This window comes from Bos mutus, chromosome 9 (assembly GCF_027580195.1).
Source record: "Bos mutus isolate GX-2022 chromosome 9, NWIPB_WYAK_1.1, whole genome shotgun sequence".
NCBI lineage: Eukaryota > Metazoa > Chordata > Mammalia > Artiodactyla > Bovidae > Bos > Bos mutus.
In genome coordinates this window covers 86,734,032-86,752,036 of record NC_091625.1, presented here as the reverse complement: position 1 = coordinate 86,752,036, position 18,005 = coordinate 86,734,032, and the positions used below count along the sequence as shown (strand labels likewise).

The 18,005-nt window shown below is 38.4% G+C and overlaps 1 protein-coding gene across 1 annotated transcript; it reads left to right on the top strand.

Annotated features, from left to right (window-relative positions):
* The first annotated feature begins 1,248 nt into the window (after positions 1-1,248).
* On the top strand, positions 1,249-17,105 carry NUP43 (nucleoporin 43). The gene is made up of 8 exons (XM_005908052.3): positions 1,249-1,438; positions 1,744-1,866; positions 2,651-2,728; positions 3,715-3,895; positions 5,706-5,841; positions 8,804-8,955; positions 11,145-11,267; positions 14,354-17,105. The coding sequence occupies exons 1-8, from the start codon at positions 1,319-1,321 to the stop codon at positions 14,581-14,583; spliced, it is 1,143 nt and encodes a 380-aa protein (XP_005908114.1). The 5' UTR covers positions 1,249-1,318; the 3' UTR covers positions 14,584-17,105.
* The last annotated feature ends 900 nt before the right edge of the window (positions 17,106-18,005 follow it).

Sequence of the window (18,005 nt, the reverse complement as noted above, 5' to 3'; positions counted from 1 at the left end):
GTACATTTAGCGTCTGGTTAGCAGAGACTTTGGGACCCTGATTTGGTCTCAGCTCTAAAGCACAAATTCAGAGAGTGGAAGAATACTGAGACACGGGTTGGAGGGTGGAGCATCGAGAATGCTTTGCTCCTTAGGATAATGCACTTGCTTAAAAATACTACAGTAGAGGAGGGAGGAGGGTTCAGGATGGGGAACACATGTATGCCTGTGGCGGATTCATTTCGATATATGGCAGAACCAATACAATATTGTAAAGTTTAAAAATAAAATAAAATTAAAAAAAATACTACAGTAGCCTATGGCGACTATGTTTTTCTCCTAACACAAATGTCGTTTTTAGCTATTTAAGCCTCACAAATTCCACCATTAGACTGGACCCCGGCTTTGCTGCTATCAGCTATGCAAGACACTGAGTGAGAAACTGGCAAGGAACATTGCCAGTAGAATCCAACTTGCTGACTCCTAATCAGAACGGAGACTGGAAGGATCCAGTCTTCATTTAGTCCCAATAAACTTTTAAGGAAGGAAACAAAGCTATGTAAAGACATTGATGCTACTGCATCAGAAACAATGCTCAAATTTTAGTTCTAGCCAGACCCTGGCAAATGCGGTGTCTATGTAAGTATATATATATATATATTTCCAATCCAAAATATACTTATATATTAACTATTTCGTGGGATTCTGCGATAATAACCGAAGCAGCATTCTTTACTTCAATATTGGGAATAAAGTAGTCAGTTTGGGACTCAAAATTGGAACTGGGGGTCTTCAGAATTACAACTCCAGTTTCTGACAGTGTGTGTTACCATTGAAGAAAAGTACTTGCTTGGGGGGAGAGGGAGGGAGAGGTTTTTAATAATACATTGGTACGTTAATGGACGTATTTCCAGGAGAATTTAAGGGTTTTTAATCTTTTCTATGCGCGGTGAAATGCAAGCCTGCTTAGGTGTGGCTGCTAGCTCGTTTCTCTTGCATTGCTTTTATTTTGTTTTTGCTCTTAAATTTGTCTTTACATTACAAATTCTTTTGCGCCAATGTATTGTCTCGGTGTTCCTATACCGATTTTGCAGATGGTCCTACAGCACAAGGACTGGCATGCTTTTGCCTTGGTTCAGAGCCGCCTTGATGAGGAAGGCCGTCGCATCTTCGCGTTTGGGGCCGGGTTGTTCGTTCCCGCACTGCCGACGGAGGAGAATTGGCTCTCTGCAGCCACCGTCCCTCATAAGGTCCGGTCCAATCAGGGCTCAGCGAGAAGGGGCGGGACTGAGTGGCGCGCGCTGTACTTCGTGCTGTGCCTGCTTGGGTTCCTCTCAGCATGGAGGAAATTTATGCTAAGTTTGTGTCACAGAAAATCAGCAAGACTCGTTGGCGACCATTACCTCCAGGGAGCCTGCAGACAGCGGAGACTTTCGCCACGGGCTCTTGGGACAATGAGGTACCCCTGCGCCCGGCCTGGAGTCCCTGCTATCTCCTTCCTTCCAGGAACCGCGCCCCCGTCAGCCAGCGCGCGAACTCCTGTTTCGTAGCTCCTAGCGCGGTTCTCTCTACCGAATGCACATCTCACGCTCGGTCGCCTTATATCTGAGAGCCATCAGTGGCCTCGTTTCTTGTGTTTTTAATGATTATTATGCCGTCTGCCCGGGATACTTTTAAAGCAGGGTTGATTGAAGGCAGTGCACATTTCAATTTCGGGGAGTTTGACGTATATTTCATCTCAAAATGAAATTTTCTGCTCTTCAGGAAAATTATGTTTCAATGTGGTCTATTGGAGATTTTGGAAACTTGGATTCTGATGGAGGATTTGAAGGAGACCATCAATTATTGTGCAGTATCAAACATCATGGTGATGTAATGGATTTACAAGTACGTCTGTTGTAATATCCAAGAGCTAACTTTTAAAAAATTGAGAGTAATACATTGAGAGATGTAAAGGACCTTACAGTTTGTCTAGTCTTACCCCGGGTTTACAAGAACTTGAATTCTCTGTAGGTTATGATTTGCCATGTCATATAGCTGGTTAGGGGAAGGGGATGTGAAGTTAATCGTGCTTGTTTGTTTAATTGACCATCTACTATGTGCCAAGCTGTGTTTACATAAGTTAATTTCATTCTCATGGAATGCTGGTGAATCAAGTATTGTTATCTCTCATGAGAAAACTAAAATCTTTTGAGCATGAATTATATGACAAATACTATGCAAGGCACTTTACGTGTTTCTGCTTTTTGAATTCTCGTTTTACAAGTTTACCAAGACTTGGAGAACTTGGCCAAGGTTTCAAATCGGGTAATAAGTGGTGGGAATGGAATTAAGTTTTCAAATTCTGATCTGTAAGACTTCAGAGTCCCTGCATTTTCTTCTGTGGAAAGCTTCCTGACCCTGGAAATTATACTTTCCTAAACCTTTATGGTAGTTGTACAAAATTAAATCAATTGTAGATGAACAGGTTTAGGGGGAAAAAATTATTGTTGTTTGTTCTTTATGAAAATACTTTTATTTGTATAGAAGTTTTGACTTTGGCATTTTATTTGCTTAGCATTTGTAGGTTCTTTGCATTTTAAAATGGTTACACTGCTAATTGAGTTAGATAAATGGGCTTCCTCCCTGCTGATATTTATGAATTTATAACATGCAGGAATTTTCTGTTTAGTTTTTGGACCAGGAAAGAATTGTAGCTGCTTCATCGACAGGATGTGTGACAATTTTCCTCCACCATCCAAATAACCAGGTAAAGAATTTTTCTTTGAAAACTCAGTTTGCATTTTAATTATTTTTAGGAAGGCTTAAAGAAGGCTGTACTTAATAGTGACAAATAATAAAGTTTTATTGTCTCAAAAACTATAAAAAGGATGGGGAAATGTCATTGTATTACCCATCTTTTAGTTGACTAATTCTAGAACCATTTTTGTGTGAACTTTCATTGAAATTGGGTAACTCTTCAATTTTCTTAGGTTCCATGTAACAATATGGTATTCTGGCAAGTAATTTTCCTGTAACTCTCTTTTAAGATCCTCTGGTTTTCTGAAGAAAGAGCACTTTCTAGCTCAGACATCATCAGAGGGAGCAGGAACAGCTACTTTGCTTCTGTGAACAGAACCGAGGTTTTAATTAGAAGCAAAGACACACTATATGAAGGCTTGACATTTTTTCTATGCCTTTCTTATATGTCAAAGGCTAAGAGTGCTGACCTTTAGAGCATAGTGGTAAGGGTAGTCCTTTAAAATGGGCCCACTTGAAGTTAACAGTTTTAAGTTGCTGGAAGAGAATGCTTATTTAGATTTGGATATTAATAAAGGTCATCTTACTAATAGGCATGCTTAGTAAGTATAAGACCCAGATCTAGTTAAACGTTATTCTTAATAGAGTCATCTGGAAAGCCCTGCAGAGGTTTCTCTCTTCAATGTAGATCAGTTCCCTTAAGAATTTGGAGTTGTCTTTGAACACATAATTACCTGATACTTAAAAACTGTTTCTTTAGTTTGAGATAAGTTTGGAATATTATTAAACAGTGTTTCTTTGGAATCTAATCTGGTGAATACAGAGCTTTAATGGAAGTATTTCCTAGACCTTAATACTTTGAAATACAAAGGGAAAAGAGTACTGTTGTTCTAGAAAGGTATGAAACAAAGTTTTAAAATAATAGTGTAGTTGGGGAAAGTGCTAATTTTGGGGAGCTTTGCTTTAATTAATCATAGCCTCATTTCTGACACCTAGACTCTGTCAGCCAGCCAGCAGTGGACAGCAGCTCACTACCACACGGGTCCGGGCAGTCCTTCCTGTAGCAATGCACCATGCACAGGTGTTGTGTGCAACAACCCAGAGATTGTCACAGTTGGAGAAGATGGTCGGATAAATCTCTTCAGAGCTGATCACAAGGAAGCTGTAAGAACTATAGGTAAGAAAAATTATCTTTCTTTGGTCTATCGTATAGTAATTGAGCACTGCCCATGTGCAATGCCAGGGGTTTAATGTTTGAGGGATTTAGAAATATACAAAGCAGAATCCCTTTATCAAGATGGTATGTTGATAAAGCCTGTATGAAGGACTGAGTAGAAGAAAGAGAAATTTATGGGGAGGATGGTTGGAAGGAATTATCGGATAAAGAATTGAGGGGCAGGGCAATTCATTTAATCTAGATTCTAGACCATAAATAATACTGAGAAGTGGCACACCAGATAAAGGGAATGGCATAGAGGCGGGGTAAGGCCATTCAGAGAACGACAGAAAGTGTAGTTTGACCTGACTTTAGATATTTGGAGAATTGAGAGATGAAACAAGAAAGGTAGATTGCAGTCAGGTTGTGAAGAATCTAATACACTTTATTAGGTAGACAGCTAAGGAGCCATTGAAAGTTTTTGAGCAAAGGGGTAATGTACCCACATCATGTTTTAGAAGGATTATTTAGTGCAGTGGTAGTGGTTTAGTTGCTAAATCATGTCTGACTAGTGTAGTAGTTCTCAACCATATTTTGCACAGACTTGCCTGAGGAGATTTTTAACAGCCCATCACCCTAGACCTCTTGAATTAGAACTTCTATGGATTGAGTCCATGAATCAGTTTTTTGTATTATTATTATTTTAGTTCTGAGGAATACCATTTGTTTAGCTTTGAAAGACTGCCGGCCTGGTGACAGTTGGGAGGAGGGTCACAAAACAAAAGTCTTTAAGTATATACTAAATAAAGATGTATAAGCTTAGACACACTAGAAAAAACAGAAGGAACATTAAGGCAAACAGGAAGAACATGGCAGAAGAGAGAGCTGATAAGGATAAAGATGAATCGATTTGAGATGAGTCAGCAGAATAATACAGGGTCAGAATGAGCTCTGTAGGAAGCTGTGGTGTTTGGCCCAACAGAATGGAGGTTCTGGGTAAAGCAGTTGAGTTCAGGTGCTCTTTGCGACCCCATGGACTGCAGCCCGCCAGGCTTCCCTGTCCATCACCAACTCCTGGAGCTTGCTCAAGCTCATATCCATTGAGTCAGTGATGCCATCCAACCATCTCATTCTCTGTCGTCCCCTTCTCTTGCCTTCAATCTTTCCCAGCATCAGAATCTTTTCCAGTGAGTCAGTTCTTCACATCAGGTTGCCAAAGGATTGGAGCTTCAGCTTGAGCATCAGTCCTTCCAATGAATATTCAGGACTGATCTGCTTTAAGATGGACTGGTTTGATCTCCTTGCAGTCCAAGGGACTCTCAAGAGTCTTCTCCAACATGACAGTTCAAAAGCATCAATTCTTCAGCACTTAGCTTTCTTTATAGTCCAACTCTCACATCCATACATGACTAGTGGAAAAACCGTAGCTTTGACTAGATGGACCTTTGCCGGCAAATAATATCTCTGCTTTTTAACATGATGTCTAGGTTGTCTAGGGTGAAGCAGTGGTGGGAGATAAAATTGGATTATAAAGAAACTTGAACAGCTGTCTCAGACATGGAGGGTAGTACTCTTAAGTGGAAATAGAGAAATATATGAAAACTTAGTCCTCAATTTGGAAAACAGTTCAGATGTCCTGTGAGTAATATAATTTTTCTATCAAAGGAGAGTCCATTTTAACATATGTTCCTATATTTTTCCATAAAAATAAAATTGTGACTTATTTAAAATTTCACTTGTAATTTTTCAGTCAACAGAGGGAACGCTGTTTAAGATATTCATGGAAAAGTGGTGCCCTGTTAACATACACTGTGGTTTTCTTAATTTACAGACAATGCAGATAGCAGTACACTCCATGCTGTAACCTTCCTTCGAACTCCTGAGATCCTTACAGTAAATTCAATTGGACAGTTAAAAATATGGGATTTTAGACAACAACGAAATGAGCCCACACAGATATTATCACTGTAAGTTTTGATTTGTAATTTCAGTAGTGTAAAGCAAATTTGTTTGATTATTTGTAGCAACTGACTTTATAAACTATATTGTATTTCAATTGCATGTTAAGAGTAATTTCTGATTAACTTTGATAAAGCAAATACAGTTGACCCTTGAACAATATAAGCATTAGAGTCACTGACCCTCTATAAACACGAAAATCCATGTATACTTTATAGTTGGCACTCTATATACCAGGAATCCTCTGTACCGAAGGTTCCACCTTCCCATATTCAACCAACCTTAGATCATGTAGCAATGTATATTTACTATTGAAAAATACTCATATGTAAGTGGACCCATGTTGTTCCAGATCAATTGTATAATTTGATGGGCTTGATAATACCTTCAGATCAGATCAGTCACTCAGTCGTGTCCGACTCTTTGCGACCCCATGAATTGCAGCACGCCAGGTCTCCCTGTCCATCACAACTCCCGGAGTTCACTGAGACTCACGTCCATCGAGTCAGTGATGCCATCCAGCCATCTCATCCTCTGTCGTCCCCTTCTCCTCCTGCCCCCAGTCGCTCCCAGCATCAGAGTCTTTTCCAAGGAGTCAACTCTTCGCATGAGGTGGCCAAAGTACTGGAGTTTCAGCTTTAGCATCATCCCTTCCAAAGAAATCCCAGGGCTGATCTTCTTCAGAATGGACTGGTTGGATCTCCTTGCAGTCCAAGGGACTCTCAAGAGTCTTTTCCAACACCACAGTTCAAAGCATCAATTCTTCCGCGCTCAGCCTTCTTCACAGTCCAACTCTCACATCCATACATGACCACAGGAAAAACCATAGCCTTGACTAGACGAACCTTTGTTGGCAAAGTAATGTCTCTGCTTTTGAATATGCTATCTAGGTTGGTCATAACCTTCCTTCCAAGGAGTAAGCGTCTTTTAATTTCATGGCTGCAGTCACCATCTGCAGTGATTTTGGAGCCCCCAAAAATGAAGTCTGACACTGTTCCACTGTTCCCCATCTATTTCCCATGAAGTGATGGGACCAGATGCCATGATCTTCGTTTTCTGAATGTTGAGCTTTAAGCCAACTTTTTCACTCTCCTCTTTCACTTTCATCAAGAGGCTTTTTAATTCCTCTTCACTTTCTGCCATAAGGGTGGTGTCATCTGCAGATGTGAGGTTATTGATATTTCTCCCGGCAATCTTGATTCCAGCTTGTGTTTCTTCCAGTCCAGCGTTTCTCATGATGTACTCTGCATATAAGTTAAATAAACAAGGTGACAATATACAGCCTTGACGTACTCCTTTTCCTATTTGGAACCAGTCTGTTGTTCCATGTCCAGTTCTAACTGTTGCTTCCTGACCTGCAAACAGATTTCTCAAGAGACAGGTCAGGTGGTCTGGTATTCCCATCTCTTTCAGAATTTTCCAGTTTATTGTGATCCACACAGTCAAAGGCTTTGGCATTTGACAGGAGTCAGGGAGCAAGACCATCCCCATGGAAAAGAAATGCAAAAAAGCAAAATGGCTGTCTGGGGAGGCCTTACAAATAGCTGTGAAAAGAAGAGAAGCGAAAAGCAAAGGAGAAAAGGAAAGATATAAACATCTGAATGCAGAGTTCCAAAGAATAGCAAGAAGAGATAAGAAAGCCTTCTTCAGTGATCAATGCAAAGAAATACAGGAAAACAACAGAATGGGAAAGACTAGGGATCTCTTCAAGAAAATCAGAGATACCAAAGGAACATTTCATGCAAAGATGGGCTCGATAAAGGACAGAAATGGTATGGACCTAACAGAAGCAGAAGATATTAAGAAGAGATGGCAAGAATACACAGAAGAAGTGTACAAAAAAGATCTTCACGACCCAGATAATCACGATGGTGTGATCACTGATCTAGAGCCAGACATCCTGGAATGTGAAGTCAAGTGGGCCTTGGAAAGCATCACTACGAACAAAGCTAGTGGAGGTGATGGAATTCCAGTGGAGCTATTCCAAATCCTGAAAGATGATGCTGTGAAAGTGCTGCACTCAATATGCCAGCAAATTTGGAAGACTCAGTAGTGGCCACAGGACTGGAAAGGGTCAGTTTTCATTCCAATCCCAAAGAAAGGCAATGCCAAAGAATGCTCAAACTACTACACAATTGCACTCATCTCACATGTTAGTAAAGGAATGCTCAAAATTCTCCAAGCCAGGCTTCAGCAATATGTGAACCGTAAACTTCCTAATGTTCAAGCTGGTTTTAGAAAAGGAAGAGGAATCAGAGATCAAATTGCCAACATAGGCTGGATCATGGAAAAAGCAAGAGTTCCAGAAAAACATCTATTTCTGCTTTATTGACTATGCCAAAGCCTTTGACTGTGTGGATAATACCTTACTGCATTTAATAAATACTTGTAGTATTGATCAGAAGTTTATATTTTCTTTTTGAAGTGTATATTATTTAATGGGGAACTTATTTTTCCTCATCAGGTGATCCAATTAATAGTGAAATAATACACTCTAGATGTGATTGGGAGAAAAATACAGTCCAAGATACTTTTTCTAAGCAGAAATACCCTTTCTATGTTTGCAGCCTTCTCTAGATAATAGTATGTGTCAAACTGAAAAATATATATGTAAACTAAGCATTAAATAAGACAGAATAGAAGTAAGGAGTATGCTGTTTATGTTGATATATAATGTTTTTTAAAAGCTAAGAAATGGAAATTTTTGCATATCTTACCATCAAATTTTCTTGTTCCATATGTGTCCAAATTGAAGAGAGAATGAATAACTCCAGCCTTTAATTCCCCCTCAGAATTCTAGTATTTAGAGGTATATTTAATGTAATCAGGTTTTTGACATGGTTTAAGTTTAGCCAGTAGCCCTAGCCACAAAATTATCATTTAGTTACTGGGATGAAACTTGTTTCATGGGTTATTCAATAATAAATTATACTTTATCACTGTTTGAAGTCATTGTATTTCCCATTAAAGGACTGGTGACCGAGTGCCACTCCACTGTGTTGATCGACATCCCAACCAGCAGCACGTTGTAGCTACTGGCGGCCAGGATGGAATGTTGAGTATTTGGGATGTTAGACAAGGTACAATGCCTGTGTCTCTACTAAAGGCTCATGAAGCTGAAAGTAAGTGTTGTGAAGATACATTAAGTTTTTGGTGGCTGAACTATACAACATAGTGTTAGCAAATTTCCATAAATGATACATATGGATCATTCTACAGCAGAACTTTTGACTGAATTGTGTAAGTTTGTAATAATTAACTCCTTTCTTATTTGACATTTACATTCTTTAATTTATGTTTATTATACATAAAACTGTAGTGATTATCCATATGTATTTATCTTTATGTGCTTATTTTTTAGGATAATTTTTAGAAATAGAATTGATGAGTCAAAAATTTGGCATAATTTTAAAGCTGTGATTCATGTTGACAAATTGTTCTACGTAAAAATAATAACCAGTTTATATTGTCATACCCAGTATGTCAGAATGTACTTTTCCCATGCAAAATGCAGGTTGTTGTTTTTAATATTTGCCAGTCTGTGTGTTCTTCAATTTATTATTATACCTTTTTTTTTCTTTTAGCAAGAACAAAAGATATAGGCTCTTGCCTTTTTTTGTTTGTCTTTTGATTTTAGTGGAGATGTTTTGGCTGAACAGATGTTTTATCACCACAGGTCAGGGTGGGTTATAGTTTTAAATTCTGTCTTGGGAAAAGTTGGTATTAATGCTTGAATAAAAGTGTAGAAAAGCAAACATTATACCAGTATTGTAACTTTGAAGCTAAAGTTTCACATTATTAATACTTGGGGAAGATTATTAGTTTTTAAGATTATATATGCTATGCTATGCTATGCTATGCTATGCTAAGTTGCTTCAGTCGTGTCCGACTCTGTGCGACCCCATAGACGTCAGCCCACCAGGCTCCGCCGTCCCTGGGATTCTCCAGACAAGAATACTGGAGTGGGTTGCCATTTCCTTCTCCAAAAATTATATATAAGAAGCAAATAGAAACTGTTTCCCTCTTCTAGGTAGGGCTTTGTGGGGTGGGGGGCGGGGAGAGGGGGGAATAAATAGGGTATGCATCACATTCTGTTGTTGCTAACCCAGTAGTAGTTAGAATTATAAAGTTTCAAAGCTCTTCTCACCAGCCTATTTTTAAATACCAGCCTTTATTGTTAAGCAGAACACACTAGTGGCTTGTAATGTATTTCAGTTCATCTTGACTCTTGGCTAGAGGTTTGTTTTCTAATTGGAAAGTATATAAATACATAAGTATCTCGATTTGGGCAGTCTTCAATGGCTCTATTAGGCTCTTCTGTTTTACTTTGTTTTAGTGAAACAGCATAAATGTACTTTACACAGGGACTCACCCAGAACACATTCTTTTACAGAGGAAGGTCACCTTTTTGTTCTGCAGCATGTTTAATTGTGGTAACTGTCAGAATGAAAATGCCAGCTTGCAAACATGTGCCTTGCACTTTTTATACTACACTCTGGGTGCTTTCTAAGCCTACCTAACCCAGAATCACAAAACCATTGCTTACAGACTACTTTTTTTACCTTCATGCTGCAGATACCTTCCTGAGGAGTCCTGGCCAGTCCTTGGTTCCCAGGTGTCTGTTGGCACACAAAGTTCCCTTAATGTTGAGAGCTTGAGGAGCCCCTAGTCCTAAGTTGGCTTCTTAAAAGTCCTTCATCTGAAACTGGATCCAGATTCTTGAAGCCTTTCCAGGTTTTGGCTTGCTGAGAGCTAGTTGCTATTTCTGTGATACAGAGCAGAGTCTTGGCATGAGCCAAAATTGGACTCTGCCTCTTAGAACTTCATTTGTATACTGCTTTTATGGTCTTCCCTCTCCCTTTCCAATAATAAAGCCTTCAAATATTAATGACATAGGAATTTAAAATAAAAGAACTTAACAATTTTCAAAAAATCTTTTCAGAATTATCCCACTGTCATTGGGTTAGCCAAAACTTTGTTCGAGTTTTGCCATAAATTGATATGGAAAAACCTGAACACACTTTTTGGCCAACCCAATACTTTTCTATATAAAAAAGCAGTAGGTCAGATGACTAGCATTTATTTTCATTCATTTGCTGGCCCGATACACAAGTAGATTTACTTGACGTCTTTATCCTATCTACATGTTTCAGCCATTTGGAGCATTATATTATGCCTTCTCTTTGACACTGAAGCCATTGATTTTATCACAGGCTTAGAGTTTGAAGGTATGTGATGGAGGTTAATGGATGATATGCCTAGAGGTAGTGTTTTGATGTTGGTTTAACTAACCTTGGTTCTTATCTCATAGTGTGGGAAGTTCACTTTCACCCATCCAACCCAGATCATCTGTTCACTTGTTCTGAAGATGGATCTCTCTGGCACTGGGATGCCTCCACAGACGGACCTGAGAAGTCATCACTCTTTCACCAAGGTAAAATGTTTTAATGAAGATTCTTTTGGGCAACTTTAGATTATATTTTGATACACCAAATGAGAAATAGTCATATTTTTAACATTAAGGAGTGACAGAAGGTTTCCTTTCTCTGGCCTCAGAGTAAATTTTAGTATCACAGGGCGTGAAATTTATCAGCTACTGACCGCTATACTGCTGACGACTAGAAATGCTGTTAGCTGGCTAACTTTGTAAGTACATTGTTGTGGGCCCTCATGCCACAGAATAGGCACTGATCACTCTCCTATATTACATTGTCAAAGGTGTATGACAAGACAAAAGTTGATCCTTTATGTATTAAGGTACTGGTTTTGCAGAATAAAAGGCTTTGTCTCCTGATTAAAGACAGAGGTAAGTAAAGGTTGGACTTCCCAGGTGGCGCTAGTTGTAAAGAACCTGCCTATCAATGCAGGAGACCTAAGAGGTGCGGGTTCAATCCCTGGGTTGGGAAGATCCCCTGGAGGAGGGCATGGCAACCCACTCCAGTATTCTTGCCTAGAGAATCCCATGGACAGAGGAGCCTGGTGGGCTACTGTCTGTAGGGTTGCAAAGAGTTGGACACGACTGAAGTGACATAACACAAGTAAAGGTCATCCAGAAACTATACACTTAAAATCAAAAAGAATTTTTATTTTCACTTTTGGTATTTTCTAAGCTTCCTGTTTTTGAGCTTGTCTATGACTGCAAACTTTGTTCATTCACTCAGCAAATGTTTATGAAGTGCCATGTGCTAGGTACTCTTCTAGGTGTTAGAGCCCATGACAGGGAGCAGAAAAGCCTCAAGGCACGTAGAGCAAATATTCCAGTAGACAGTAAGTCAGTAGATGATGTTTCAGTAAAAGTCCAAACAGAAAAGCAGAAACTACCCTGGATTTAGAAGGAATTGTTTTCATGTGTGTTGGGCTAGAAGAACAAAAGGGAATGGAAGGGATGCTGGAAGAGCAAATAACAAAAAGGAGGAATGTCCAGAAATGAACAGTTGTTAATAACCTCCACTGCCCTGTTAGAAGTACTATCAGAGTTGGTTCTGGATCAGCAGAAAAGGTGCCACCTCAGCTGGGGCTGGAATCACTGTGTTGTTGTCAGAAACCTGGAGCTTTTCCCCACCCCCACCCTACTCCCCACAGCCTCTCTGCCTTCGTCACCCACAATAGTTATCTCCCACGCGCAGGGTTCACCTGGAAGGCAGATGGCAAGGGAGCCTGGAAAAAGGAGTTCATTCCTACAGTACATAGTAGAGCACAGCAAAGTAGCAAAGGAGACAGAGCAAAACGGAAAAGAACTGGATCAAATACCCTGATGACCATGCAGAAGAGTAAAGAGAGTAGGATGATAAAAAAAAATTAATTGGGGAGGGGCCGCTTGGCAGAGGAGAGAAGATCTGAGCAGAAACCTGAAGAGATGAAAGTACCAGTCACAGGCAAGCATTCCAGGTAGAGGAAACACCAAATTCCAAAGGCCTGAGACTGAGAACAGAAAAGAGCCAGTGTGGCTGCAGTTCAGCAGGCAGGAGGGGGAGTAGATGGTGAGAAGGAGCTGAGGAGCAGGACTCTGCAGACTGGGAGCAGGAGTTGAGATTTCGTTCTGACGTGACCGAAAGCCACTGGAGAATTTTGAGCAGGGAAGTGGGGTGATCTGTCTTATGTTTCCAAACAACCACTTTAGCAACTATGGGAAGAGGGTTGGAAAAGTGGAAGCAGGGGGACCAGGAGACAGACTTTGCACAGTGATTCTAATGTTCATTTTCACAGTATTCAAGAGTAATATTGGAGCAGTAAAAGGTAAACAGAAACTAAGAAGGAAAAGTCCAAAACTTCTCCAGAAAAATTCTGGAAAAAGTATGGAATGTGCAGAGCATGGAGTATGCCTGTGCTAATAACTTCATGTATGGAGAAACTAATAGTTTTATTAGTTTCTAATAAATACCCAGGAGTAGCTAAGCACTTGGTTTTTTATTTCTTCTTCTAGCCCCACTATCTTGCATTTGAGATTTTATAGTTGAAAAAGGCTGGTTAGATTGGAAATAGTCATTTACTGTATCCTGTGTCTGGTATTGCAATGAACAGTATTAGACACTGTGAAAAAGTAAAATAATCTATACAACCTGCTCTTAAGGAATACTTAGTTTTAATTTAGGAGAAGGGGCCAAAGAAAGTTAAATCATGATATAAGAAATGTTGCAAATAGTAAATTATTAGGGGTGCATACAAGTGCTGAGGGTTCCAGGAAAGAAAAGAGAAGCATGAACCAGAGTCATCTTGACAGACTTCTCAGAAAAGGAAGTTGAGCTGGGCTTTAAGAATCAGCAAGATTTAAACCCACTAATTTTTAAACTTCAAGGTATCAGAGACTTTGCCTTGTATTCCCAGCACTTAGCACAGAGCCTGGCATATAGTAGGTGTCAGCCATTTATTGAGAGTAAATGAAATCTGTCTTTATTTGATCTGGCAAAAAGTAGAAAGAAAATTTCAAATGAAGGCTAAAACTGAAATAATTAATTCTATGTTAAATGCAGAGCACTGTCAGAGATAAAAGTTTATAATTTGGTAGTGTTCTAAAAGTCTACTTTTAAGAATATTTACCTAAAATAAATGCAAGAATAAAAGGAGATCTACAGCAAGTTGATTATATTTTTAGAAATATATATTTTTAGAAATACATCCAGAAATTTTCTCGTGATCACTTCATTTTTTGATTATCTAACCGTTTAGGTTTCTACATATTATCTACATCTATTCTACTTGTCCTCTAGCCATTTTGCTACATTTCTGAGACTTTCCATTAAAGTATAAATAGGAAGACAAGGTCAAAATTAATCTTGTGCTTTGCTGAAGAGTTCAAGTTTGAAAGCCATGTTATCCCATGAAAATTTGAGTGTTTAATATCACTGACTTAGAAGCTTTTGGTCAAAAATGGTGATGTGTTATAATGGAATCATCAGCCTGTTATTCTTGAGAGTTAAAACAAGTTTATATCATTACATTTTTTAAATATTAGAATTTCAGAGATTTACTAGCATAAAACTGATCTTGAACAGTGTTTTCCCATTTTCTTTTTTTTCCCAGGAGGAAGAAATAGTACTTTTTTGTCTCATACCATTAGTAACCAAGCTAATGTTCACCAGTCTCTTATAAGCTCCTGGCTCAGCACTGATCCTGCCAAAGATCGTATTGAAATCACAAGCTTGCTTCCTAATAGGACCTTGTCTGTGAACAGTCTGGATGTTTTAGGTCCTTGTCTTGTTTGTGGAACGGATGCAGAAGCAATTTATGTTACTAGACAGCTTTTTTCATGAAGATACTAAAAGATTTCAGGTAAAACATACAGTTACAGCCTTTCAAATGCCAATTTCTGTGCAAATTTTTGTTATTGGAAAATGTGAAATTTGCAAGGGGAACATCCGTAAACTATTGTTAATGTTGATGCCCAGTTTGTTAGTTGAATATTGCTCTAACAGTTGCTGGAGTCTGATTGATGACCCATGGCAAAAGAATTGAAATATGTGGCGGAACATCAGAGGGATCCTTGTTCTGATGAAAGCACTGCCTTCAGCACCATTCTAGACAGCTCATGGAACCAACTCTTCATTTTTGATGTTGTAGGGCTTAATAATGTCAAACCACCAACAGGTTCCTTTCCTTTTTATCAGCAGTATGTGGGGTATGATATGTCCCTCCCTGGTGACATTTTTCAATACTAGTATTTATTCTCTTTACTGCAAGTATTTCTTCAGTCCTTCAACATTTTATTTCCTTAATAATTTCAGTAAACTTTCTTCAGTAAGAATTGAGTAGAGCAAAAATGACAGTTTTTGGTAGTGCTCAAATTTTTTTTAAGGTGAAAATGTTTTGATGGGTTCCTTTATTAGAATGGGTTTGAATAGAACTCTCCTTAGACCCAGCTTTGTTTCTCTTGAAAAAAGACAAAATACATTTTTCATAAGGATTTTGCTTTTATATAGTTTTTTACACCATAGTTGAAAATTGCTGAATTGGACATTGTGCAATAAAATAGGATTTGACATTGGTAAGTGAGCCAGCTTCCAACTAAAATTTGAGAGGTAACATGTATGAGACTAGTATGATGATGTGATAGGAGTAAAGAGTTTTGCCATCCTTATCTTTAATGTTAATGATGACCTAACACAGAATTTTGAGACAGTTTTATGATACTGTCTTTCCAAAGTTTGTTAAGAGTAAATGCATCATTGAATTGTAAAGACCTTAATGAAAGATCACTCCTGTTACACAGGAAGTTTCTATTTATTTACTTTACAATTCCAACAACAGATAATTACAAGTTTTTGTCTTTCTGGCCCAATAAATATGTTCAATTTTTTTATGTTGACTTATTCTCAGGATTTTGGGGGTTTGAAGTTTTTTTTGTTTACATTTTAAAATAGAATATATATATATATGCATTTGTTGTTCTGTATATATATATATATATTTGGCTCAAAAAATAATTGACTAAAGATATTTAGTAACTCTGAATTCCAAAGAATCGAAGAAGGAAAAAAAATGTTGCTGATAGGAAATTTTAATCAGTTTCTAGTTTTATTGCTGGGGCTAGTTTTTAAAACTTTGTTATTACAAAAGCCATTCATTACAGAAAAAGCAGTCAAAAGAAAAAGTACCAATAATCTCAAACAGACATAGTTCTTTTCATACCACTTTGTATCCATTAATGTAAATAATTTTTCATAAAAAATGAAATATACATGTTATATTTGTGAATGCACATTCTCTCGCAGTAAAAACATGGATTCAGTAATAATATACCTAAGAATTGTCCTTTTGACTTTATATTTCCGTTTATATGAATACCTTGCAGCAGCCTAAGCTGCAGTGTCCCTCTCTTCACTCAGTAGAGGCATCTTCGCATTCCACTCGGCAGGTCAGCATCCTTGCTTTGAATGGGCTCAGAGTTGATCCTCATTCCTGGGAGACCCTGGCTCCCAAGTGGCACATTTTCCATGTACAGTGAATGGAAAATGCTTTGTGCCTCTGCTTTAATCATATTACCTGCTGCTGAAAAGCTGAAGGTTTCATGAATGCTGTTGGCACCCTTCTCAATTTCCAGCAGTAATGTAAATAATTTCTCTTGATTGTTATAGTAAATAATCGGTAGAGGGAGGGAACCAGACATTTAGGGTTAGCATACTAGCTTGGACTGGAAACAAGTTTGAAGTTTGAAGCTTTGATTTGATTTAAGGGTATTTGTAACCATAAGCAAAAGAAAGTACATTTGAATAGTGTCACATTTTCTATCAGTTGATGAGTTCTGCCAGATGTAATAAGAAACATAAGCTTTATGTAGTATAAATAAAACCCTAATTTATGAATGTGTTCATTCTCACTGCTTTCATTCATGAAAACTATCAAATAGTTTCTTTTGAGGACTCTAGGATCTCCAAGGTGAACAATATCTTTGAGGGCATCTCCAACCTAAACTTAATCATCACATCCACAGATTCCCAACAAAAAATTTTCATCCAGCCTCTACTTGAAAATACACGATGATAAAGTCTCCCATTTCCCAGTGTAGCCTCCTCATTTGACAGCTGTAAGTGATATAGCATATGGCAAGGTTTTAATGTGTGAGTGGGGTCCTAAACAATCCTATAAAAAAGGTAGAATCATTATTGTGGGTTAATGAAATGATCATGTGAACCTACTGTAGGTTCACTATGAGACAAAACCAACCACCAATCATTTTATGGAATTTCCATTGTGTTGGGGTGCTTTACTATAAGTTTCCACTAAATAAATGAATTTTCACATACTGAACTGAAACTTGCTTCCATTTGTCTTCTTTACTTGGGAGCCACGGAAAGCAAATTTAATTTCTTTCATCATATATTCAGATATTCAAAACTACATATTGTAGCTGCTTTGGGGTAAACTTTTAAAATCTCTTCAGTGGTTTCTTGTGGGCAGGGTTCCCTGTCCCACCTTTTTTGCCCTTTTTGGCTAAATCCGGCTTACCTTTCTGAACTCCTTTTAGGTGTCATTTTCTTGAGAAACCCTTCGCTGGCCTCTTTAACAATCTGGGCTAAATTGTACTCTGCATCAAAAGCCCATTGTGCAGAGCTTGTACTGTGCTTACTGCCCTCTGCTGAGCAGCCTGTCTCCCTCTACTGGACCATAAGCCCAAGAACAGGGCCCATCTCTGAGTTGTTTAACACAATATCTGATAATAGTAAGCCCTGAATCAGTCTGAACTAAATTAAATTCACAATTATGTTTTCCCTTTTTTTAAAAAAATGCCTCATTTGCCAAAGACCACCATTAAAGTGTGACTTCCAAAATGAATACTTCCCCAGTGGTCTCTGCCTTGCTAAGAGTATGACAGAAATCTATCTTGGTTCTGGGTACAATATTCCTTTGCAGTGGCTGTCTCAGCCTTTTCTAACTATTTTGATACTTGTTCAATTAGACTGCTAATTTAACTTACACCTTTAATTTTTCACACCTGATACTCCGTAAACCATACTTCCCTAAAGTTAACACCAATGGTTTTGATTCTTGCAATGGGTACATCCTTCCTGGTTAAGAAGACAAATGTTATTTCACTTTAGGAAAGAGCTAATGATCACCTTTCAGTCCTTTCTGCAGAAGCTGATCATTTTAGAATTGCCCAGCATGCTTGCTGCACCTTCATTCCCTTGGGTTAAATGGACTGTAATGCTTAGGCACACTCCTAGAGTCTTCCCAA